This window comes from Plectropomus leopardus, chromosome 2 (genome assembly GCF_026936395.1).
Source record: "Plectropomus leopardus strain MGB_pleo_1.0 chromosome 2, ASM2693639v1, whole genome shotgun sequence".
In the NCBI taxonomy this organism is placed as follows: Eukaryota; Metazoa; Chordata; class Actinopteri; order Perciformes; family Serranidae; genus Plectropomus; species Plectropomus leopardus.
This window is the reverse complement of record NC_142177.1, coordinates 29,560,001-29,584,909: the sequence shown is the minus strand read 5'-3', so window position 1 is coordinate 29,584,909 and position 24,909 is coordinate 29,560,001. Positions and strand designations below refer to the sequence as shown.

The 24,909-nt window shown below is 37.3% G+C and overlaps 1 protein-coding gene across 8 annotated transcripts in view; it reads left to right on the top strand.

Annotated features, from left to right (window-relative positions):
* Nucleotides 1-24,909, top strand: part of LOC121958521 (calcium-dependent secretion activator 1-like) — a 93,382-nt gene that overhangs the window by 2,742 nt on the left and 65,731 nt on the right. For all 8 annotated transcript variants that reach the window (XM_088090242.1, XM_088090262.1, XM_088090260.1 and 5 more), the window contains exons 2-3: nucleotides 19,987-20,100; nucleotides 21,999-22,331. In XM_088090242.1, coding sequence (XP_087946368.1) covers nucleotides 19,987-20,100; nucleotides 21,999-22,331 — 447 coding nt within the window. The remainder of the gene's footprint in view (nucleotides 1-19,986; nucleotides 20,101-21,998; nucleotides 22,332-24,909) is intronic.

Sequence of the window (24,909 nt, the reverse complement as noted above, 5' to 3'; positions counted from 1 at the left end):
GATGTCCTCACAGGCAGTAGAGTGGAGGCTGCTGCTGCTGTTCAATTATTGGTTGATTGTTTTTTGCATATTTGATTTGTGACGTGTTTGCATGCAAAGGGTACTCGGACACACTTACACGAATGTCCTCCTTCCTAAAGATTATGTAATTAGATTATTGAGGTTGATGGTAGATATAAATTTTATTGGTGTAATTCATGAAATTATGCCTTCATTGTGTATTGTCCTGCAGGGCAAAATCCTCCTTTATTTAATGGCGATAAGTGGCATAAACTGTGGGCACGGAGGAAATAAACATAAAGGATAATTGAGAAGGGATGGGCGTGATGGCAGAAAACTATTATGACAAATCATTTTTGTTTGAAGTGTTTTTTGTGTCCTTTTTTTCAGATTAGAAAGTCGTTTTGTGAGGTTTTCCGCTGATAACAGTGTTGGCCTCTTGGCTGTTTGGTCTGTTGGTTGGTTGGTTAAATTTTTTTCATGGTCTCCAGAGCTTGAAGCCTGCTGACTTTTGCAAACCCACAAATTCATCTGGTGCCATTAGAAGTTTAAAGTATTCACTTAGTGAAATATATGATATGTTATGATACACTTTAGTGTCCCTATAGGGAAATATGGCTTGGAGCTTTACAGTCGCAATAAAACAAACCACATATAAACAAAACAGAACTAACTGTACCAAATCACCCAATGAATTGCACATAATTGAAATTCCACTTGCAAAATATTGCCCAGCCATTGCATGTAACGCATATTGCACACACCCTGTTGTTAAAGCACCATGGGACTGTTGCACAATCCCTGCAGCCTTAAGCAGCGTTGTTTAAAAGCGCTACCTTCTTATTAATTTGAACCATCAAGTACATTTTGAGGGAAACTTAATGCGAAGTGAATTACATTTTCTATCAATATGATTAGGAAATGTTGCTAATTTACATATCTGGCAAGCTGCAGAATGTTTATCATGAATATATCAGCAAAATGGTCACTGACAACAAATTTCAGTTGCTCTCCACCCAAATAGACAGTCTTGCAATATGATATCCACTCGCAGTGACTACAATGTTGGTTTTTATAATTAACTTTTAAAATAACATTTAGGGGGACAGGGGACTTATCATCGTCAATATTTGAAAACATACAGTGAAAGAAGCTGTGACATTTTATTTGGACAAAATAAAAGACATTTACGACACCAATTTATACAGAAAGAGCATAAATTGTGTATAAAAATTGACCAGAATGCAGAAAAATTACACATTTGATGCTAAAAAAAATTTCTGGCAGAGGACCCCCAAGTTCTCATTTTCATATGTTTCCCCCCAATATCAAAATGAGACGTACACCCTTGCATTACTAGCTGAAATTGAAGCTCTCGTACAGTCGACCAGAAGCAAGTATCCACAGTCAAACTGAAAAAAAAAAAAAAATCTGAAAAATTAAACCCATATGTTTTTATAAGTCACAATGAATTTATATTGCAGAATTAAATAATTTCCTGGGTTTAGGATATTTTTCAATTACAAAGTGTAATGCACAGAAGATCATCTGACCCAATCAACCCATCTCCTTGTTACAGTAATGGAGTGCCTCTTGGCTCAGCACTTTAATAGTATACAGTATGTCCGCTGATACTCTGAGGGAGAGGAGCTGTGAATTGTGCAGCAGGCTCTGTGATGTGAATGTGAAGTAGACTGAAATGCAAATCAGTGATACTTGGATGAAGTTCGCTACTTTGGTGTTTAGTGCTGAGCCTGGCAGAGGATTCTGAGTGTCCGTTGTGGATTGGTTTTACATGGACTGGGATATCATGTTCTTGCATTTAAAACCATCGCCTTGTGAATGCAAAAACTCTCTGGGATGTTTTTTGCTATTGTTTTTTGTGAATTTTGATCTCTAGATTGTTCTGCATTGGGCAGTTTTACTTTTAAGTACTTTTTTCCCAGAATATGCTTTTTAATTTTTACTTGAGTAACATTTCAATGGAGGACTTTTACTTGTAACAGAGTATTGTTACAGTGTGGTATTAGTACTTTTCCTTAAGTAAAGGATACGAATACTTCTTCCAACACTGTTTAAATATGAATAAAAGTGTATGATAAGGTTGTCATTAGGCTGTGGAGGCTAATTGTGCATCAATCTAGACACCAGGAAAAGACTGTGTAAACACTAAATATTATGTTTGCATGGATAATCATACATGAACATAGTTATTTAATCTTTCCTGACCTGATTACTGTCTATACATTTATTCAGTGGATGAGCACGGTGTTATCATATATGACACGTAGATACGAGGATTGAAACTCGAAGCAGTATCTGAGGCAGAGAGGCAGATTAAACTGACATCATTCAAAGAGGCATGAGTAAAATTAGTAACATTAAAAAATTCATAAGAATACGCTCTAACTGGTGTATGTGCTGCAAGGACTTTTGCCCACTGTATGGTTTTAACTTGTAATGTGTATAGACTTTGTCTGTTATGTAATCGCCCCTTATTTCTCCTGTCTTCCTCAAACAAAATCAGAAGACATTTTGCATAATACGCGAACACGTTGATATACAGGGAAGCGAGGTGAAACTGCCCGAGCTCATTATGTTCATGAGACACACAGTCATGTGGACAAAAGAAAGCGGCAGCAAATGAGGAGTTCAAGTATGACATTGAATCATTTGCATTATTATGTAAGGTCTTCAAATGGTGTTCTGCCTGAAAAAAAGGCATCCTTTCAAAATAAAAGAAGCCTCGCAGTCAGTGTCAAAGTCAAGCTTTTGAGTGAACAATAAAACATGTCAATCAGCATTTGAAAGCTGCTGCAGGAGAATGTTAGTCTCTCTCGGTAAGTCGCTGCTGTTTTGGAGCGTTTTTAGCAACACTATTGAAGAATAAAGGTGTTCATCAATAGCATGGATATGAAAGTGGATTCTAAAAGGGGTGACAGCTGAAAAGCAGCAGGCGAAACACCCCCTCACCTACACGATGTGCAGCCGCGTGTAACAAATCACAGCTTCGCAAATTAAACATCTCCCGTGTGCATATAACCAGGAGGGGAGGCTAAGATCTAAAATGTTAGAAAACTAACAATGCCTTCTCTAAAAGGTTTGACTACTTTGAAGGCGGCAGTCACAGTCAGAATCAAACTGACTCATATTTGTGCATTTGAAGAATCCAGGGTGTGACCTGATATTTGTACAAAGGGTAAAAAATAGCAGAAGTGTAAATGTTACACTGCACGTGAATGTACATAATTTTATGTGTAAATATGGCCTCATGTAAGGGATTGTTACTCATAAGAAGCAAATATGTGTCTGTTTTCTGCTTCTATTGATGCTCCTCAGCTCCAGCTGCTCCGCTCTCTCAGAATACAGTATGTACATGTGAATTATAGAACCTATGCATCCTCACAGAGCCTATGTAATCTTGTCTGTCCAGAGATGCAGTTTAATTTAGGTAGACAAATGTTAACCATCTCCACTTCACATTTGCTAAACCTTAATCCTGGAGGTGCAACACATATAGACCCATGTTTTCTAAAGGACGATTGTCTGGTTGTTAATATATCCTCATGATGTATGCAGGGGTTGAGGCAGATTAATCTGCAGGGCACCTGTCATTCTTTTTTTCATTATTGCTGTATAAGATATAATCCCTGCTCCCAATACTCCACGTTAGTCGGAAAAAAAGTCGAAAACAAAAGCTGGTTTATTGAAAATGGACATTAGACATCAGCAGCTCTGGTTGGCGATGCAGCTGGTGAAAAACAGATTATGTGTTGTCATTTCTTAAAAGCTACACTATGCAGGATTGTACAGTTTGTTAATACACTCGCCAGTTAGAGTTAAAGTTAAAGCCAACTGTAGATTCACTCGTTTGGCATTTTGTCTTGCTCTATTTGCATTTTTTTCTAGTGCTGTGCCTGCTGCTTTAGGTGTGGCACCTGGTTGCTACATATTTATAAAGTCCTGACCTCACCTGAGTGCTGTGGGGATACATGGCCATTAACACAGTTAGCAGCAAAACTAAGAATAAGATAAGAAAATACAAGCAGAGGGCAATATATCCCAACCTCACAGTTCTAAATAAATTATTTTTAACGACATAAAAAATAGGGCTTAATATGCTCCTTTTTGGCCAGCCGTCATATCCTATCAGAGAATGTGAATTGAGCTGCTGATTTTGCTCTGATAAGCTCCAAGAAATGCCACAGAAGAGTAGCTTATTTAAAATATTTAGTACTAAATTTAAGTATTTGTGCTGTCGTACAAAACAAAACAAAAAAAAAAAACATTCACATTTAAACAAGCAGAACCTTAAAAATGACAGTTAATTGTCATTTTTATTTCATCAAAATGCTCCTGGTAATTACAGACTCATCAGAATTATGTTAGAATAAAACAGCTGACTTTAATGCTACAACACTTAAAATATTTAGGTTCGAAACGTCAGTAGTTGTTGAGATTGTTGGGCTGCTAGAGTGACTTCAAATGGATGAGTGTGTACTTTGTGTTTACTGTGACTCAAGGATACCTGTGCAGTCTTCACATATTAATCATAACACCATTTATGTTACTCATTCACTTCAATACCTCTATATGTGTCAAACCAAGCAGTTAAACCAAAGTGGATTAAAATGAAATCACAGTGTCACCATGTTCTTGTTTTCTCAAACTGTTGTAATCACATACTTTTTTGTCACACTGTAATTGTGACATTTTTTCCCTTCATAATTACAAGATGGTTTTCTCATAATTAAATTCTGAGTCATAATTATGAGGTATGGGAGTTGTAATCACTGTACATGAAAACTTGTGTGAGTTTTCTTTGATGAGCACAATGAGCCGCTGCACATCATCACACTTTTGCAAATCTTTTTTCTGAGTCTTGGAAGCGAAATGAAGGCAGGCAGCTGTTGGTGGTCGAATGTGTTTGTGCAAAATGTGTGCGGGTACATCGCACCACATAAACCATTGCTTCAAAGGGAAAATTACCAGGGTATGCCTGGAATAAGACAAAGTGCTGAGAGACAGAGAGAAAGATTGGCAGTGAAGGTTTTCCACATTAAAGACAGAGGACGGAGGTAAGAGCTAGCAGGATCATTACTGCAGCCCTCTGTTGAACCTTTCTTTCCCTCTTTGTCTGATGACTCTCGTAAAGATCACAGACAGCAGCCTGGAACAGCCATGGTGCTGTATGTCAGATAGACACTCATTCTGTGTTTGTCTCCTGTGTCATTATGGGCATCCCATGGTCAGTACCCCACTGTTTCAGAGGCTCTTTGTTTTTTTCCCCTCTCCAAAAATCATAACTTTGATCACCACCACTGATGTAAAATGACAGAAGCATTATCATCCCTACACAGTGGTGGAAAGTAACTTAGTAGATTTACTCAAGTATTGTACTTAAGTACAAATTTGAAATATTTAATTCTTTTAACTAAACAATTGCATTGGCTCATTGCCAACCCAATTGGTTAAAACGGATAACAACGAATGTTTTGAGATGTCTTCTGTGATGAGGTTGTCATCCAAACAGAGGCAACTATTTCGTCTCATCTTTTTTCATCAGGGCATAATGAACAGAAATTTCGGCGTCATGTTTGTTGCTTTGTTGTATATATTCTTTTCATTCATACGACACGATACAATACGATACGATTTATTGTCTGTTGACACTGAAATTCATTTTTGTATCCTCAGGGAGCTCCGAAGAAGTCAGTCATGAAATAAAAGGACTTCAATGATTGCCTATCATCAAATTTTTCCCTGACAAAATTAACATTGAGTTTGATTACAGGTCTCGGGAGTGTATTGCATATATAAAAAAGTTCTTTAAAGCTTTTTGTAGCTCCAGAAAAAGCTGTGTTAAATTGCCTCAAGTGATGTCAGGTGAGTCAGCTTCCATTGAGACTGAGGACAATTTTGAAAATGAAATAAATGTGTAGTTTGACAGAAGTAGGTTTACCAGACTTCTGTAGCCTGCTGCTCATCTTTACTTGAGGCAAACGGCTCAAAGCTACGATAGCAGCAAATAACACACCTACGTTTCTAAACAAACTGTCAACAGTCAAGTTGCCTTGTGAGAATGCGGACATATTGTTTTGTAAACCTATTTTTCTTTGCTTTCTGTCTATCTTCAGGAGTGTTACTGAACTCTCAGGTAAACACCATGTTTGTCTGATTAATGTAATCTGTGTGATCTATTTTCAAAACATCTTGTTTGCTTCTGAAGAATTCACACGATGCAAACTTTACTGAGCATCAAACAAGAACGACAGATTGTCTCAGAGAAATAGATATCTGAGATAATCACCTTTTAAAGCAGAGTGAGTGAGAGAGATTTACTAGACAGAGAAAAGAGGGAAAAAGACAGTAAGTGATTTGTGATGGGAGGGTGGAGGGAAAGGATTTATGTCTTAGAGTCTTGATGAGAGTAATGCACCAGCAGCATCAGAGAGATACCAACCCACAGTCTGCTTTGTGCGCTCTATGATAAAACATAGTGTTGCAGCACTGCAGCAGAGACTTCTTACTTTGAACTGACTGAGAAACACTATCACATGAAGACATGGGGGTGAATGAATCAGTATTTTTATTTCATGTTGGGTTATTTACAGCAGTGGTTTCCAACTGGTACTGCCACAGGGTCCAGATTTCTCCATAGTCATTAGTTTAAGGTCTGCACATGAGAAAAATTCACACATTCAATTTGATATGACAAAATGTAAATACCACAGGGACTTAAAACAGAATTAAGTAAAACATATTGCAAGTATAAGGTGCAATTGGGGTTTAGCACGGACCTCGGAAAAAAACTGCCATTCAAACCTGTGGGCCTGTGGGTTTAAGTCATGTTTTCTTTAAAAAATGTTATTGATTTTGTTTTTCCTTTTGGGATTTTTAGTGGTTTTCAAAAACTTTCCGTGATTTATTTTTCCTTTAATATTTTTAGCATTTTGTTTTTCTCTTTAAAATTTACAAACCTGCAAGCCCACCAAAATAACACCATTTATCACAGCCAAAAACTGTAAAAACAGAAAATTACTATTGGATTTGCACATTTCCAACAGACTTTGAACACATCAATATGGGATGGGCGCTTCATGCATTTTCCCAGAGTCACTCAGGGAGGTTCAAGGAAAGGTATTTGTATTTTTGGGGAGAGTTAAAAAAAGACAGCCTCTGATAAATTAAAAACACCACATTAGGCCTGTTCTTTTTTTGAAAACAAACAAAAAACAGGCCACATAATAGCAAGAGCAGGGAAATACAATTGTTACTGTTCAGAAACCACACTTCAAAATTAAACCTCTGTGCTAAAAATTAACTGTAAAGTTAAATTAAAGTGTATTTTTCACAAACTTGTCATGGTCGCAAGTCTCTTGCGGTCCATTCAGAAAGCACATACAACCCACTCTTGGACCGCGACCACCCGTTGGAAACCACTGATTTGCACAACCGGTCCCTCGTGGGATTATTCAGACACATTAACTAACAACTAAACCAAGCGTTAAGGCATGTTAACCTACCAACCTCAAACAGCACAATACATAAATATCAACCAAACAAAAACATAAACATATGACCTTCCACAATAATGCTCCAAGTCAGAAGATATCCCACAATGGAAAACAACAAATACATTATACGAACACAGCCCCCGCCAGCACAAGACGTAGTACACAAAGCCAAACGAGACAGAATTTACATCCCTTACTACCAAACATTTTACCATCATAAACCAACAGTCTACAGTCCATATAAAACAGAGTGTGAGGAATTTACTTTTTTTCTTCCTATCTAGTGCTTCAGAGAGATATTCAGAAAATACAAAACACCATTAAAAAGGTATTTCATTAAAGCTTCATTTTCACTATCCTAACAAATCCAATTTAAGAACTGTTAAAAATAATAATTGCTATTGATCATGACATAAAGGACAATAAAGAATGAAATGAATTGAGTTTTCCACCTCATTCAGCACACGATATTAATAATTTTTCTCTGTATCTTCAAGTTTAATATGTAGCAGTAATATTTTGGGCAAATTGTACTTAGCATGCTTTTCCACATATGTAATCTTTCTTAAATACAATTAAATACAATTAAACAATACCCCCCCCCCCCTTTTTTTTTTTTACATGTCTTTTGCCCATGATTGCATGCATGTAGTCTGGACTTGGTATTTTAACTTGTCCACTTCTACATCTGCTTAGGAGACAAATGCAAAATAAGTAAATGAAAAAACATGAATAAAAAATATCTCTCTTTATGCACATTTTTCTTTCAGTTTAAAAGAAATCGGCTTATAATGGAGCTATTTTAAAGCATGACCTTCTTAGCTGTTTGGACTTCTTAAATGTTAGAGTGCAGCCTTAACCTTCATACAGCACAAGGCCACTCCATAATTGGTTGGACTTGCATATCATATTGCTCATTTTTCTGCACCCAATTATACAAAAGTGCAGGACAAAGATATTTCCTTTTGATTTTGAGAGAAATATCTAGGTTACTTTTTTTTTACAGCATCAAGAACTACAGCTACTGCAAGAACTTTTTTCATTATTATTTCATTTGATAATTTTTTTTTGACCAATTTATCATGGAAAGCCACAAAATAGTGAAAATGAGGATCAAATGGTCTGAGAGCCAAAGGTGAAGTTGTGTGTGAGGGCCAACAGTACAAAACCCAAAGATATTAAATTTAAAATGAACACAGAAAAGTAGCAACTCAACTAAATGATTGCAAATTAATTTTCTGTTGATCAAGTAAACAACTAATTAATTATCTTAAATCTTCCTCTCTGGTGACACTTTACACCAGTCAGAGACCTTAACAATCAATACCTTAAAAAAAATGCAGTCAACTAAAACTAAAGTACAAAAGTACTGTGAGCCAAATGTCCTTAAAGTATAAAAATTAAGTTATTGATGTATTAACGTATAAGAATATAATGTTGTAGCTGTTCAAGATGGAGTTAATTTTAGGTGTTTTATGTGCAGTAGTTTAATCCATAACAGTGCATCATGTGTAAGAACTGATAACATGTGTTTGTCAACCTGGTCTCACTCCCAGCTCGAAAGCCAATGAACACGGGCACACTTAGGTGGCTGTATGAGTCGCCCTGGGCAGCATCTTTGCATTTTTGGTTGCTCTGGGTAACTACCGCAGTTTAAAGGGCCGAGAAACTCCGGATTTTCATCCTGGAACTGTATGTTTGTGTCCCATGTGAAAATAAAAGTCTGTTGAGTTATTTAAATAACTGCTAGTGTGTTTGTATCTGTAGCATACTACGCTGGTGATGCATGTCACATTATGTGATATGAAAATTAGAGTGGTCAAACCATTTATTTTTTAAAATCCAGATTAATCGCATAATTTCCATAGTTAATCGAGATTAACTGCATTTTATGTCTTGCGGTACAGCCTCTTAAAGATGGGAATGTCGACCAGCGATTAACCAGATTTTTAAAAAAAGTGTTGTTATAGACCTTAATCACATTTTGATTAACGCATTAATGCTGACAACCTTAATTTATTTATAATCAAATGAATGTAATCAAAATTCAGTTAAGTGAACCACACAATTCATACAATGCAGTGGACTTCACTGATTTCACTGTGTTGGACTAAACTGGTGCAAAATGTCCCAATGATTTTATCCTTGCTCTATGAAGGTTCACATGTCCATACCATTTGTGTTATAATAGGCTCAGGGCTTGTTTTCTGCTCCGTAACTGAATGAGCATAATGAGGAACCAGCTGAGCTGTGCGACTGCTGTCAGTGAGTTGGTGGTGTGATACTGGATGACTGTTACAAGACAGGGCTTATAGCTGGTTGTGAACACAGTGTTCTCCTGTACACTGTATATCAGCAGTGCCACAGCTCCTGAATATGACAACAGTGTGGAGACTGGTTATACAGAGCCTCAGCTCCCTGTTTCATCCCTGTTTGCCGTGTGTCAGGCTCTGTCTGCAGAGTATACACCTGGCTGTTTACTAACCCAGCAGAGTGCTATTTACTCACACAATGCTGTGTGTATGTGTGTGCCTTCAGAACAAATCTACGTGAGCATGTCTGGTTTGAGATAATAGTTTGTGCATCTGTCTTTGTATAATTGTAGTTTTGTGACCACAGTCGGTACACGATGCTGGTGTTCTGTGTTTGATGAGGCCTGTTGCTGGTAGATTTTGTGCAGCTGTCAGGCAGCGCTCGCTCCCGCACTCGTGTTTGCTGTTTACTCAGATGTGGGCCGCTGGTGTCATCTGCAGCATGACTGAAATATGCTTTGTCTGGCGAGAGGATTCAAAGATACCATTTTTGCTGAAAACCAACAGCAGCATTAGTAGGCAGCTCCTAACTGAGCAAACAGATTTATGCACAATAAAACAGTTTGCATGATATCCTTTTGTCCTCACTTTGCACATAACTTTCCCCTCCTTTTTAGGTTGACATGCATCTTCACAGAATGTTAAATCTCATCATTTTACACAAGATTGCACATTATAGCCTTAGTTGGTTTTTGCTCCGTGCCTTACACTTACACACAAAATGTTACTCTATTTTTTATGAATAAAACTTGTATAATTTTGGGCTACTTTTTACATATCAATTAGCGTATTTTCCATGCCTACCACTTAAAAAACTGCACATCTGCTGTATTTTGCAGCCATTTAATTTTGGAAACCACCTTGATTTAACGTTATGAGAGACTAGAATGTGAGTCAGCTTTACTGCACTGAACTACATTAGCTACATCATATACTGTATACTGCATTCACTTAGCTAATTACTGCACTGATCACAGTGCTGCAAGGACAGCTGATATGTTGTATACCTTGCAAGCCAGGTTTATTAAAACCTCAAAGAGATAGTGTGATAAATATGAATAGAGTCTTGATCATTATATATAAATATTGCATATTATTACAGTATATAAATAAAAGTTTAAACACACTATTCATACACACAGAGAGAAGAGCAGCTTTTCTCAAACCCTGTAATTGCTTGTAATATTTTATTATATCCTGTACTCGTGCATTTTTCATTTGAAAGAGAAAAGAGAATTTAGAAGTTTAAGGAAGCTGGGAAAAATTTACATTGTACAGTAAGAAATCTAACATTTTTTGATAAGTTATAGGCGGATATCAGCATGGATGGACCACTAACCCCATCAGGCACAGGCCCAGGTGCCCAAAGTGTCAGAGGCTTTCAGGATTTTCCAAAACGCAAAATGTCACTCAAATTATCATATGCAGACCAGGAAGAGACTTGAAAAGACCACAAAGCAACACAAAGAACTACAGAAAGACAACAAAGAGACACACTGACTACAAAGAGATTCAAAACAACTGCAAAGAGACTCAGAGACTCAAAATGACTACAAAGAGACAAAACGATTGTAACTGCAAGGAGACAAAAAGAGACTCACACTGACACAAAAAGATTCACAACTTCAAAAAGGGATAAAACAACCACAAAGAGATACAAAATGAAAGTGATGCAAAGCAGCTACAAAGACATCCAAAATGGCCATAAAGAGACACAAAATGACTTCAAAGAGACAGATGCAGCTGCTACAAACACACTCGAAATTAGCGGTATTATATACTGATATTAGTTTTTCAGGACCGATACTGATACTGATTATAAGTAGTCAATGAGACCTATAACTGATATTTAGAAATGATATGCATTGACAATAAAAGGGTCAATATTTACAATTTGAAATATAAAAAACTCCAACACAAAACTTTGTTTAAATGCTTTCGGCAAATGTTTAATAAAAACTGACACATTTAACATCATATACAGCAAGTTCCCAGCAACTTTTTATTTTTTGAGTGAAAATTTAAATTAAAAAAAATTCGAAATGAAAATAGCTCCCTGAGGTTTTACTAAGTAAAAGTTCCTCCCATGCTGACACATTTTTTGCACTTTTTATTAAATTAATTTTATCGACAAAAATAAAATGCTGATACAGACAAATGGCAAAATGCCAAATATTGGCTCCAGTAAATATTGGCCAGGCCAGTAATCTGTCCGCCCCAACTCAAATGACTACAAAGAGACAGAGAGCAGCTACAAACAGACACAAAATGATTACAAAAAAGGGTCAACAACCACATACACAAAAAGCTACAGACACAAAACCACAGATAGATTCGTAACAACCACAAAAAGAGGCGAAATAACAACAAAGGGAAGCTAAGCAATTTTAACATCTGTGTGTCCTGCTGCTATGTAAGAGAGGTGGTGGGGCCTTCTGTGTGTATGTGCCCAGGGGTCCATTGTTTTGTTATCGACCCACTGATATCAGTATATTTTGGATCTAATGTTGTTTATATAGACCTCTGTTTAGGCCTTCATGTTGCTGAAATCAGTACTTAAAAATCCTGCCTGTGGCCCTGAATAGTCTTTACAATTTACATATTTCTTATGTAATGATCCCCCTGTTACACTGTAGGCGGTAAACATTTTAACATCCTTAAAAAAAATGGTATTTTGTGCCATTTTTGGATGTTTTCAGTTAGACAGTTCATTGTTTCATTGTCTATTAAAAGCTACCAGTCATGTTGTATATGACAGACAAACTGTTATGCCAAAAATATGTTACAAAAAGATCTTTACAACCTACACTCAACTCGCCATGTATTGACAAAGCAGTAAGTAAAAATATCCTTTTTTGGATCACTGAAGAATCACCAAAGACAGCTTTCATTTTACAAGAAATGTGCCTGAGGGGGCTTCAAACTGTGATTATGAAACTATGATGGAGGGGCTCAATATGCTTAAAGAGGCCAAAGACATACATTTTGAAATTATATTTTTGAAGCTTCCCCTTCATGTTATGCCATCCATTTATCTCTGCCGTGCTTACTCTATCAAACAGTACTATATGGACAATTTTGAGGAGTTATATAAAGTTTTAGGGACTTGAACTACAAAAAATATTTATAATTTGGCATAAAAGCACACTGTGATTAAAAATTCTTGGGTAGTTAAATGTTTGACAGTTACTCAAATAATGCAAGCTACAACTATATCGAACAATGAAATCCATAGTCATTTTGGACTGTAATAAAGTCACTGTACATCAAGCCAATGCAGTGTGCATATTCCCTCTATTGATACGTGAAGGGTGATTAATGTCACTGCCCACTTCATTGCAAGCCAATGAATCACAATGTAACACTGCAATCTTGATAAGAGCCACCGAGAGAGAATCAATAAGAGCAAAGCAGGAAAAGTATGTCTTGGGAGTCGGGCGATACTGATGAAAATGGAGGCATTTTCTGTCATCTATCAACTTGGTTACTAATCAGCGCAGTTCTCCAATCAGCAATGAAATCAAGAGTGTGCAGAACTGAAAGTCATAAACACTTTATGCAGCTGAACTTTTCTTTGGGTGAAGAAGTGGACACATCTCGCCTGGTTTACTGCTGTGTATCTCAGTGTCAGCTCTCCAAATAACACACATGCACACACACACACACACACACACACACACACACACACACACACACACACACACACACACACACACACACACAGTGTTAGCAGCTTGCTGTGTTGTCACATGAAGTCAGATCGGCCGTGAGAAGCTGTCAGCAGAAGCAAAAGTATTATTAGCTTTGACCTTTCATGGTAAAGTCTTCAGGTAAAACACAAATGTGTTCTGCCAGTGTCTGGATGACTGCCAGTACCCCATCTCCTGGAGTTTATTGTAATAATATCTTTGTGCTTCCTCCACAGCTGTATGTGAAAAGGGAATAGGAAGCTAATATGTGAAGTTAATAGAGGCCACTCTGTCCTTGCTCACCTGGATAACAGCCAGAGCTGCAACTTAGGATTCATTACACTGTCAATTAATCTGACACTTATTTTTTTCAATTTTAGTTGCAGTTTAACATATTTGAGAGAAGACAGTGCAAAATATAAAAATGCCAGAATTAGAATTAGCCAAGAGACTTTTTTTTTGTTTTGGAGAAGTCCTGGCCAAAGGTGTTACAAAAGGCATCCTAAAATACATCAAAGCAAAAACAAAAAAACAGGGCACCCAGTTGAAAGGGCCTCCTAAAATACATCAAACCAAAACACAAGAATGGGACATGCAGTTTAAAGATGGAAAAAGAAACCAGTAGAAGCTGTAGTGACATATCAAACATAAAACATTACAAACAAACTGTAATTTGTATGTATTAATTAATCTATGTTTTATATTAAAGAAAAATCTTTAGCAGGGACACTCACCTTGTTTTGCCCATTTCATATTAAAGCAAATATTTGCTGTTACTGATGACGTTCCGATAATATGTGCATCTCTTTCCCACAAAACGAGAGTATTTGTGGCAGTCTTTGATGAGGGGGGTGAAGCGGTGGGGGCTTTAAAACAAATATTTGCTGTCCTCTCTCTAAATTCTTTTTTGCAAGTCCATGAACACAGCGCTTGCGGAGCTCTCCATGATTTCTTTTCTTCCTCCGCAGCAGTTTGTCACTTGCGGGGTGGATTGTTGATCTGTCAATTACAGCTCACAGCTGATCAGATCACATCGATGGATAAGAGGGGTGGCTGTTTGTAAGTGAAAGCAAACTCTAGACTCAGCAGAATGAACAGTTATATTTCACTTTTAATGTGCCTGACGTTCTGCTGCATTGTCTTTGCCCCTAGTGCGCTATAGATTACAAACAGTATATATTTTCCCATAGTATTTCCAATGAACTGTCCAGCTTTAGAAATCTGTTTGTGGCAGCAGATGTTTTAATTGTGGCAGCCCGCCACAAACAAATGAATATGTGGAAAACAGTGCTCTGGCACTTTTTTACATTCAAATACAAAAAAATATGTATCAATTTATTTTCATTGTGAGTTAGAAAATAGTTGGTGGGCCACCTTTTACTCTAAAACAGGCCAGATTTGGCCCACGGGCCATAAGTTGAGTATCTGCTCTACAGTGTTAAGTTCTCTGATGTGAACTAGAATTACATTCCGCTCTATTAAACCTCCAACAGACTAGGCTGACTGGCTAAAGGCACTTTTCCGCAACCGAATTGTCTAATAGATCCCCTATACAATTGGTAGCCAATTTGGTCTCCGTTGATTTAGAAGTGGTGGCAGAGCTAAGTCATGGGTCACTTCTATCTTGATTTATCATTTCTCTCAACTTGTCAAAACAAAATATGAAAATTCCAATGCCAGTAATGTCTTTGAATCGCTTATTTTGTTCTTCAGAAAACAAAAACATTTAGTTTAATCCATTAAATCCTCAAACCTGAGAGGCTGGAAGCTTTTGCTTGAAAAAATACTGAAACAATTGATCAGTTGCTGATTAATTGCTCCATCTCTAATTACAGCAGCTAAAGAAAATACAATAAAGCAGATCTATATTGTTATCACAACATAGTCCGGTTGCTCTCTGCTGCTAGTAATACTGTTGCTATGTACCAGTGTTGGGTTGAAAGCTACAGTGACCTTAGGTCTAGTGGTGTAAGTGCTAGCTTTGCCCTAAAACATTTCAGTCAGCTTGGTTCAAGTCTGCTTTTGTACCTTTTCTGAAAAGCCCAGCAGCCTTCGAAAGAAAACATCTCAGCACATATCTCAGTATATTACACATTATTCATACTGCTTTCTTGGTTTCCCTCTTGGTGTATTGATTGTAGCTTATCATTCAGCACGCCTACACGTTATCCTGAGCATATATGTGCACTTTTTTCCATTTATTATTCTGAGTAAAATTTTAATCCTAGATAAGACTCCTGCTTGGAAAACAGTATATGAGAATTTAAAAAGAAATGTGTTCACATGAGAAAAATAAATCAAAATCTAATGAAAGTCCATGCATTATACCATATACATAATAAAGGACATTATGAGGAAAGGAAATGCAAAGTAAAAACTGTGTGCTTTACTCATTCTGAGCCTCTCACTTTCACAAATGGACAAGAAACCAAGGACGATTGTATCTACTTCAGCCTCTGAGTGTCTCCGTAGACCGAGCTGATTTGCATACTGATGTTAATATTAACATTTTTTGCCTCAGGATGTTCCTTGAACAACGTGGTCTATTAAAACATAGCAGTGATGGTCCACTAGTTTCTCTTTAATCTCACATCTACAGTTTGCAAAGATGAATAAACCTGAAACCTTGAAGCAGAAACATGAGTATTGATCTCTGATGTTGTTGATGTGCTGTTAAGTGCATCTTTTATGTTTGGACATTAAGTGGTATATCATCCTGATATACACCCTTCTGCAGCTATCGTGAATTAGATGAAGTGGGAGGGGCTTTTTTGGTGAAATGATTTGTGAGGCTTTGAGTTTGTCTTATTTGTTTTGGCAGTGATGGAGAGGTCATCTCATTGTCAACTTATCCCTCTGAAGTCCTTGCCAAAAAAAGGCAATGGAATCTTTTTTCTTTGCATTATTTATGTCCTTGAGGCTCTAAAAACAAAAATCAATGGTTTTTTTGGGGTTTTTTTTTTAAATAAAGGCCTCAACCAAATGGTTTGAGATGGCTATTCATGGTAAAATAGAGAGAAAAAAAAATCAAAATTACAAATCATTTACTGTTATAGTACTTGTAATACGTTAGCATGCCAACATATTTTAGTTTGTAACCATGGCATTTGTAGTTTTACTGCTAGTATTATTTCCTGAATATTTACAATGACAGTACTTTGAAAATATCTCAGAAATTGTGAAAAGTAATTACTGATATAATTTATTTTGCTAAATATAAAATACACTAACATTATATATGTGGTATTAACAACAGTAAATAATCATCCTTTTTTATTTCAGAAAAAAATTACTTTGTTATCTTAGCATCAATACTTTTACCATAGCAGGCCAATTTAATTGTCTGATAAAACATGGTTAAAACATACTTAGAGATTTTTTTCATTGTATTCATAAAGGATGGAATTAAATGCATCATTAAAAAACAATGAATGATCAAAAGTTACCTAAATCTGTTCAGTAAGACCACTGAAACTATAACATGTCAAAAAATATGTCCACACAGAGCCCTCATGTCTGGCGTGATTTTTCTTGTTACTAACTTCCTGTGGGAGGTGAACTGAAAAGGCAGACTGGACAGCGGCATCTAGTGGATTTTTTTTCCATAACATATCTAAACTGAATAGTAGAGATAGCTCAGTTAGGTTTAGTTGAACTTAACACATTTTTCATTAAGATTGCCGACTTAAAATGTGCTCCATCACACGGTCGAGCAGGGTGTTAAAGGGTTAACCATTTCTATTTGTACATCTTTTTTATCAGATCAAACTAAGGCACTTTAACTTTGACTTTGATAGAAAAAAAATCTCATGTTACATGATCCACACTTTCTGAACTTTACTAAAGGGGGGGTTGGAATAGTACGATGGACACGCAGATGGTGTTGAGATCGCCTCAGAGGCCCATGATATGTGGTACTTTTCCATCTCACGCCCACGCCAAAGTCTGTCACTTGCAGTGTGTGGCTGCACGCACGCAGACACACACACGTTACCAGCAGGCCCCTGTGCTTGTTTGATATACACAACAGCTTGAACTGTAGATTGAAAGCGGTTGTCAGAGGCAGATTGTCAAACTATTGACACTTAGGTCACTGACTCTGTAACCATTGTGAAATCAATCCAAGGACATCTAGACCGCAGCGAGGATCGAAAGTGAAACAAAGGTGAAAACATCACACATATGCAACATGGAACCTGGCTTCACATTTTAATGAAAGCTAGATCGTTGAGTGATAATAGAACATATAATGACACAATTTCAAATGCTTCTCCGGAAATTAAAAGCAAAATAGCAGTACATTTCTTGTATTTTAGAATTATTTGTCTAACTGTATATAAATGTGTATTGTCTGCTTTTTTGTTACCAACAGAAAAGTAAAACAGCTTAACCCTGTCTCAGAGAAATTTGTATATTACTAAATAACATTCATAATTACATTGTGGTGACAAAGTGACAACACAAAGTGCAGGACTGTGACACCAGGATCCAGATGTTGTGACCGGACTCCTGTCTGTGGTCAGGTTTAGGCAAAAAAAGCATTTTGTTTGAAAGGGAAAGATGATTTTGGTGTGATGTTAATAAAAAAGGTATTATTAAAAAATAATACTATAGTCACCACAAGCAGTCATGGAAGAAGTATTTAGATCCTTTACTTATGTAAAAGTTCCAATACCACGCTGCAAAAATACTCTGTTACAAGAAAAATTCCTGCATTGAAAATTTTACTTCAGTAAAAGAAAGTATATTCAGAAAACGTTACTTAAAGTATTAAAAGTAAAAGTACCCAATACAGAAAACTCTAATAACTCAGAATTATTTAAAGATACACAAATTCACAAATGAACACCTCCTCTAGGATTTTTGAAGCCTGAATTCAGTTGCGAGAGGTAAAAAGCTGATGTTAGGCTAAAATGAAAGACACTATGGTCATGTTGCCACCACTACGAGGCTGTAAAGCCATGATCCGCTTGATGTGGTTCTGAAGTCTCATTGAACAACTTGTTAGCAACAGGCACATAAAAGCTTCAAAGTTCCCAAGCGATGTTTTTTATGTAGTAGAACAAGTCTCTTATGCTTGTCATGACTTAAGACCTTATTTCGGGATTCTTAGAAAAACCCATTCAAATGACTTTGAGACGAGGGAACCAGAGGTGCTAAAATGCTAACAGATTTCTGGGTTTGAAGACTCATTATTTGTGGTTCTGTATAACTGTTTATCCTGAGGGGGGCAAAAATGTATGTAATAAAAGGCAATCTATCTAATAGCTGTGAAGACACTTAACTCAAAACTACTGCGGATACTACTTCCCTGGATAAACATTTTGAGCTGCTCGTTACAAAATGTCATTTCAATCAATCAAAAAGTTGAGATATTCCGATATACCGAAGTGGTGGACTGATCAACAGACCCACAATGCCGTCCTGAGAGCCGTGCAGCTAGCAGGGCTAAAAAGAAGCATAGTGTTGAGCCTCTTGAGTCTCTACCCTTTTCTTTTTTTCATGCGGCTGTTATAAATCATTTCTTCCCTGTACACTTTTTGACATTGGAATCTGACAAGCCTCGTCACCTTCTGTTTGTGATATTCATGGACAGGATATCAAAGTGCAGCCGAGGCCTGGAGTTTGCAGTTGGGTGATATTAGGGTTGCGTCTCTTCTATTTGCGGATGATGTTGTCCTTTTGGCTTCATTGGACCGTGACCTACAATGTCCACTGGAGCAGTTTGCATCTGAGTGTGATGCAGTCGGGTGGTTGGATTGCTCATTTCAGGTCAGGGAGGGGGAGTATCCAAGTGAAACAATTCAGGTACCTTGGGGTTTTATTCATGAGCAATGGTAAAAAGGATTGTAAGATTGACCGCCGTTTAGGGGCACCAGCTGTGGTAACGCAGGCTTTGTATCAGACTGTAAGTAGTGAGGACGGACCTGAGCTATAAAGCAAAGCTCCCAATTTAAAAGTCAATCTTAGTTCCCACTTTCACCTGAAGTCACAATATCTAGGTAGTGATTGAAAGAATGAGATTGTGGATACAATCAGCAGAGATGAGGTTCCTGGTTTCGCTCCATGTGATATAATGAGGAGCACAGAGATTTGGGAGGAACTCGTTATTGAGCTGCTGATTCTTCGCATTGACGAGAGCCAGTTGATGTGGTTTGGGCACTTAATGGGAATGCCTCCAGGCTGCCTACCTTTAGAGGTGCTCAGTGCATGACTGTTAAAAAGGGATGCAAAGGTAGATTAAGGAAACACTACAGGGGATTACATGTCCCAACTGGCCTGGGAGTGCTTAGTGTTCCCCCAGGAGGAGCTTGTGGAAGCTTTTGGGAAAAAGGATGTTTGTGCTGCTCTGCTCGCCCAGAATGAGTTATTCAAAACTGGGTGGATATTATTGTCTGCTTGTTTTGACATATTTTCCTATCCTAGCTTTAACGCTGAGCTGTCCTATGTTTGCCCTTGCTTCCACAGATAACCAAGCAGCAGCTTCAGCAGACCAAGGACCGTTTCCAGGCCTTCCTCAATGGAGATACTCAGATTGTGGCTGATGAGGCATTCATCAATGCTGTGCAGAGCTACAATGAGGTACCAACACACCAGCAGCACAATCACAGTCACAACCATTTTGTTATCCAGAGCATAGGGACTGGATGCTTTCAAATGAATCACTGAATGTGAAATACATCATTCATAAGTGCATTTCAGAATTCTAAAAATGCAGGTGGATATTCCCTATAATATCTGTTACATTTTTTTTAACATATGTGATGCATGTATTTATTATTGTACGTGCACCTTTTGCACCTCTGTTCTGTAGCGGATTTAAAACCAGAAATGTCGAGCTTTCAGTCGAAAAAAATGAAAGCATGGCACAGTCCTCCTGCTATTCCATGTCAAAATGCTTGTATTGAGAAGGCTGAGTGGTAAAATGGTGGCTGAAGCTTTTCACTGCACAGATTATGAGTCAGAGCATGTGGCTGACACAGCCATCTTTTCCAACCTCACTTTTCAATCCGCAGATGAAAAAGTCATTATTACTATTATTATGCACACAGTACAAAAGGCGTTGCAGATAGCGGGATAGGGCTACGTTAAAGGCCAAATCCATGATGGAGGAACAAGCATTAGCTATTATGAGAAACTGAAGTATGAGGTTGGAACTATCAGGAATCTCATATATAGACTGCCACAGAGGTTAATTATATGATGACCTGTATGTGACAGCTGACCAGAAATTTAATTTATTTTATAATATATTCAATGTTAATGTGAAATATATTATAATTTAAAGCTGAAAGGTTTTGTATGCGACATTCAGAACATTAATATTACAGCATGTATTTCATGTCTCCATCTGCTGGTGGGCCATCATTTTAAGAGTATGCATAATATGATGTTAATTCCACCACAGAAGAGACCAGATAACCAAAAAAATTAGGTGATGGGAAAAAAGTTGGCATTGATTGTCGGTCAAATGAGTTGTTATATATCAGCATATCAGATAATCATGCATCACGAGAGTCTACGCTTCTTTTAAATGCATTTGGTCATATTCTTTAAGCTGTGACTGTGGCTGTCAAACAATTATGTCTTGATGTATTGCTGTAATGATATTTATTATCATACTTGTGTAACACATTATCATCTTGCAAAATCTTAGAGCCCAATGATAACAGAAACCTTTTATAACTTTTGCACTATGTAAATATAAGTACAGTATATGTTTTTAAGCACTTTGTCCTCAATGTGTAGACTCCTTTTTCACTTTATGTCGAAGAAAAATAATCAATTAAATTTAAAAAAAAATGCAAATTTTCTCTTTCACTCAAACTGGCATCTTTATTGAAACAGCAATGGCCACTATTAGCAAATTTATGTATGCACACAGGTTGCCCTAAATGCTGTTTTTGGCAAAAATGTTCCTAAATGCTATGCTCTGCAAATGAGAAGCCAACATATTAATTTCAGCCTGTTAACCATTGTTATTCAATGATACATACTCAGAATGACAAGGGTAATGTTCCACAGTACTGTGATGTTTCAGTACAGTAGTTGCTGCTTTTTAGCCATAATGGCTGCTAAGAACAAAATCTAACTGTCAGAGTGACAAAGCAGTCAGCTCTGATGGTTACTTCGCTTGATGCTGTGACAATATAGCCTCGCCTGTCGCTGTCCCTGTTAGGCTGTCATTAGCAGCAGACAGAATGCAGCTTCGTCCGTGTTGAGTCACAGCTTTACATATACGCATCTGAATTGTCAGTTCAAAATTAACAAGAGCAGTTTCCTTTTGCTGATGAAGACAGACATTTTGTGTTTGAGACAGAATGTGACAGAAAAGCTCTTCACAGCTCCTCTGCCATGTTCTCTTCTATAAATATGAGAAATCTTGAGCCATCAGATTTTTACTAATCATTTGATATAAGAATACTTCTTTCTTCAGCCTCCGTAACTACAGTTAGTGACACTGGTTTCTCATAATGTAGGTGTTCCTGAAGAGTGACCGTGTGGCTAAGATGGTCCAGAGCGGCGGCTTCTCGGCCACTGATTTCAGGGACGTGTTCAAGAGGCACATCGAGAAGCGTGTGCGCAGCCTTCCAGAGATCGACGGTCTGAGCAAGGAGACGGTGCTCAGCTCCTGGATGGCCAAGTTTGACACCATCTACCGTGGCGACGAGGATCCACGCAAGGCGCAGCAACGCATGACCGCCAGTGCAGCCTCTGAGCTGATCCTCAGCAAGGACCAGCTGTACGAGATGTTCCAGAATATCCTCGGCATCAAGAAGTTTGAGCACCAGCTGCTTTATCAAGCCTGTCAGGTAAGTAAGTGCTGAGTACTGGAACAGAAATGTTTCCGTTTTTTAAATGTGTGGGTCAGTGGAAACGTCGTTAAAAGTACTATTCTCTCAAATAAGATTGCTCTAAACTGTAGCTCAGTTAAAGTCTACATCCTGAATATCTAATGTAAATTTATGTTTCCCTGTCCTTTTTTAGCATAGTTACATTGATTTTGTTCTCACTCTAAACATCGGCAGACTTTTACAGTGTCTTGGCTTCAGCAGTGACAGTATTGATCCTGTTGAACTGCTGGTAGTGAAGAGGAAGGGTTAAGAACTGAAAAAAATAGATGATTATTCACGTAATTTTTCAACAGATAATTAATCTCAGACAATTTTGACAGTGAATTAGTCATCTTAATTAAGGAATTAGTCCATTAATTGAGCAAAAATGTCAAATATTTGCTGGCTTCAGCTTCTTTGAAGTGAGGGTTTGCTGCTTTTTTAAATCATTGTAATTTGAATATCTTTGACTTTAGGACTGTTGGTAAGCAGAAATCAGGACATTTGAAAGCATTACTGAGGGCTTACAGAACACTTTTGTTTTGCTTCCTGGCGTTAGGGCTCAAGTTAATACCTGACCAACTTCTGAGTTGAACATATTGTATAAAAAATGGATGTAGCTACTGTGACGTTACCCATGGGTTTATGGGCTGCCGCTTTAAAGTCTTGAGTTCCACATTTCAGCCGTCGCCATCTTGTTTTTTTGCAGCCAGAAGTGACCATATTTAGCTGAGAGGCAGGCGCTTTGGAGGAGTGAGGGGTGGATCTGACTCACAGACTTTAGCGACACGTCACAGACAATCTGTTAGTCAGTTGAAATCAAAATTATTTAAAAAAATATATATAGATAAAAACATCCCCACAAACCTCAAAATTATAAAAAAAAATAGAAAATGATTGTGTATCAAAATAGTTACTTTGTTTTAGCTAAATGACTGATCAACTACTCATTTCAGCTGTGCTTGTATGAACTGTAAATTAACTTATAACAAAACATATTATATGAACTCTTGTGAGGTTTTCCTGCAAAAATCTTTATTTGTAAAGCAACTAAAGCTATCAGATACGTAAATCTAGTGAAGTAAAAAGTACAATATTTTCCTCTGAGACATAATGGGGCACAAAATGGCATGAAAAGAAAATACTCAAATAAAGTACAAGTATCTCATATGTGTACTTAAGTACAGTACTTAAGTAAATTTACTCAGTTACATTCCACCACTGATTAGGACTGTGGAAACAGAATCAACAGATTAGCGAAATGTGTCAAAAATAATCCATTAAATGTGATGTTTAATCATACAACTGCTCAGGAACTATAATTCCTTATCATTTGATTTAGTTTGATGACTAGATTAACAATAATAATAATGGCTCTTGGTGTGTGTTTATTTGTGAGTTTTTGCCATACTCAACATTCCATTGTTGTGGTGTTCAATGGACATATTTTAAAAGTAAATGTGTCTCCTCAAGATGTATGTCCTGATACCAGGCCAGCAATACTTCATTGCAGAGAGATATGTTGAGATTGCAGGTGCATATTAGTGGACACTGGGGACTCGTGTCAGACATAACTCGTCTTCCCTCGCTGTCTTTACTGCTTTACTGCTCTCTGTGGGAAAGCTGAAAGCAGCACTAATGTATTCTTTCTTCGGGAGGCTGATTATAAGTCTTTTCACGACAGGATTCGGAGGAGGGCTCCGACACATTTACATCTGCTCATCATTTAATGCATAAAAAAAACTACCTCTTCATTACGTTCAGATGTAATGGACCCACCTCTTGGAAGCCATCGAGTTTATAAAATGCTGAATTTCTTTGGACCAGGTGTCATCTTTTTTTCAACAGTTGCTAGCGTATAAATCTGCACAGATGGCATGAGGTGCTGTTAAACAAATTAGATTGTTCAGTATTCTTCAAATGTCTCTGTCGGCAAAGATCAATATGGGCTCTGTTCTGCAGTGTGTTCATTTGTTAGATGCTTCTAATGCTGAGGTGCAATACTTCGCCATAGCCTCCAAATCCACTGTGCATTTTTCTTCCAAAGCCTTTGAAGATGCTTAACCTAGTTTTTCTTAATGTGCTGGCAGCAGAAGAGCTGTTCGTATCCAGTCGGATATCTGCATGGAGAACATAATGCCATTCCCCTGAACAAATCCCACTCTGAACAATACAGAGCTATAGAAAAATCTGCCAACATAAAGTCATATATGTTGCTCAGATGTGAGCACAGCTGTGGGGTAATATAGTTTGCGCAATGAAAGGCAGGCGAAAATAGCACATTGTTTAGGTGAATGTTGAGGAAAGGGGCAGATTTGTTTTAATTTGATCATTCATGTACATGCAGTGGTGGAAGAAGTATTCAGTGCCTTTACGTATGTAGAAGTACAAATACCACACTGTGAAAAAATGCTGTTAAGAGTTAAAGTTCTGAATTTAAGATGTCACTTAAGTAAAATTAAGAAAGTATTATCAGGAAAAGTACTTAAAGTATTTCAAGTAAAATTACTCAAATTATTAAAACAATATAAATAAAAACTCTTGCGAAACTCTTTGT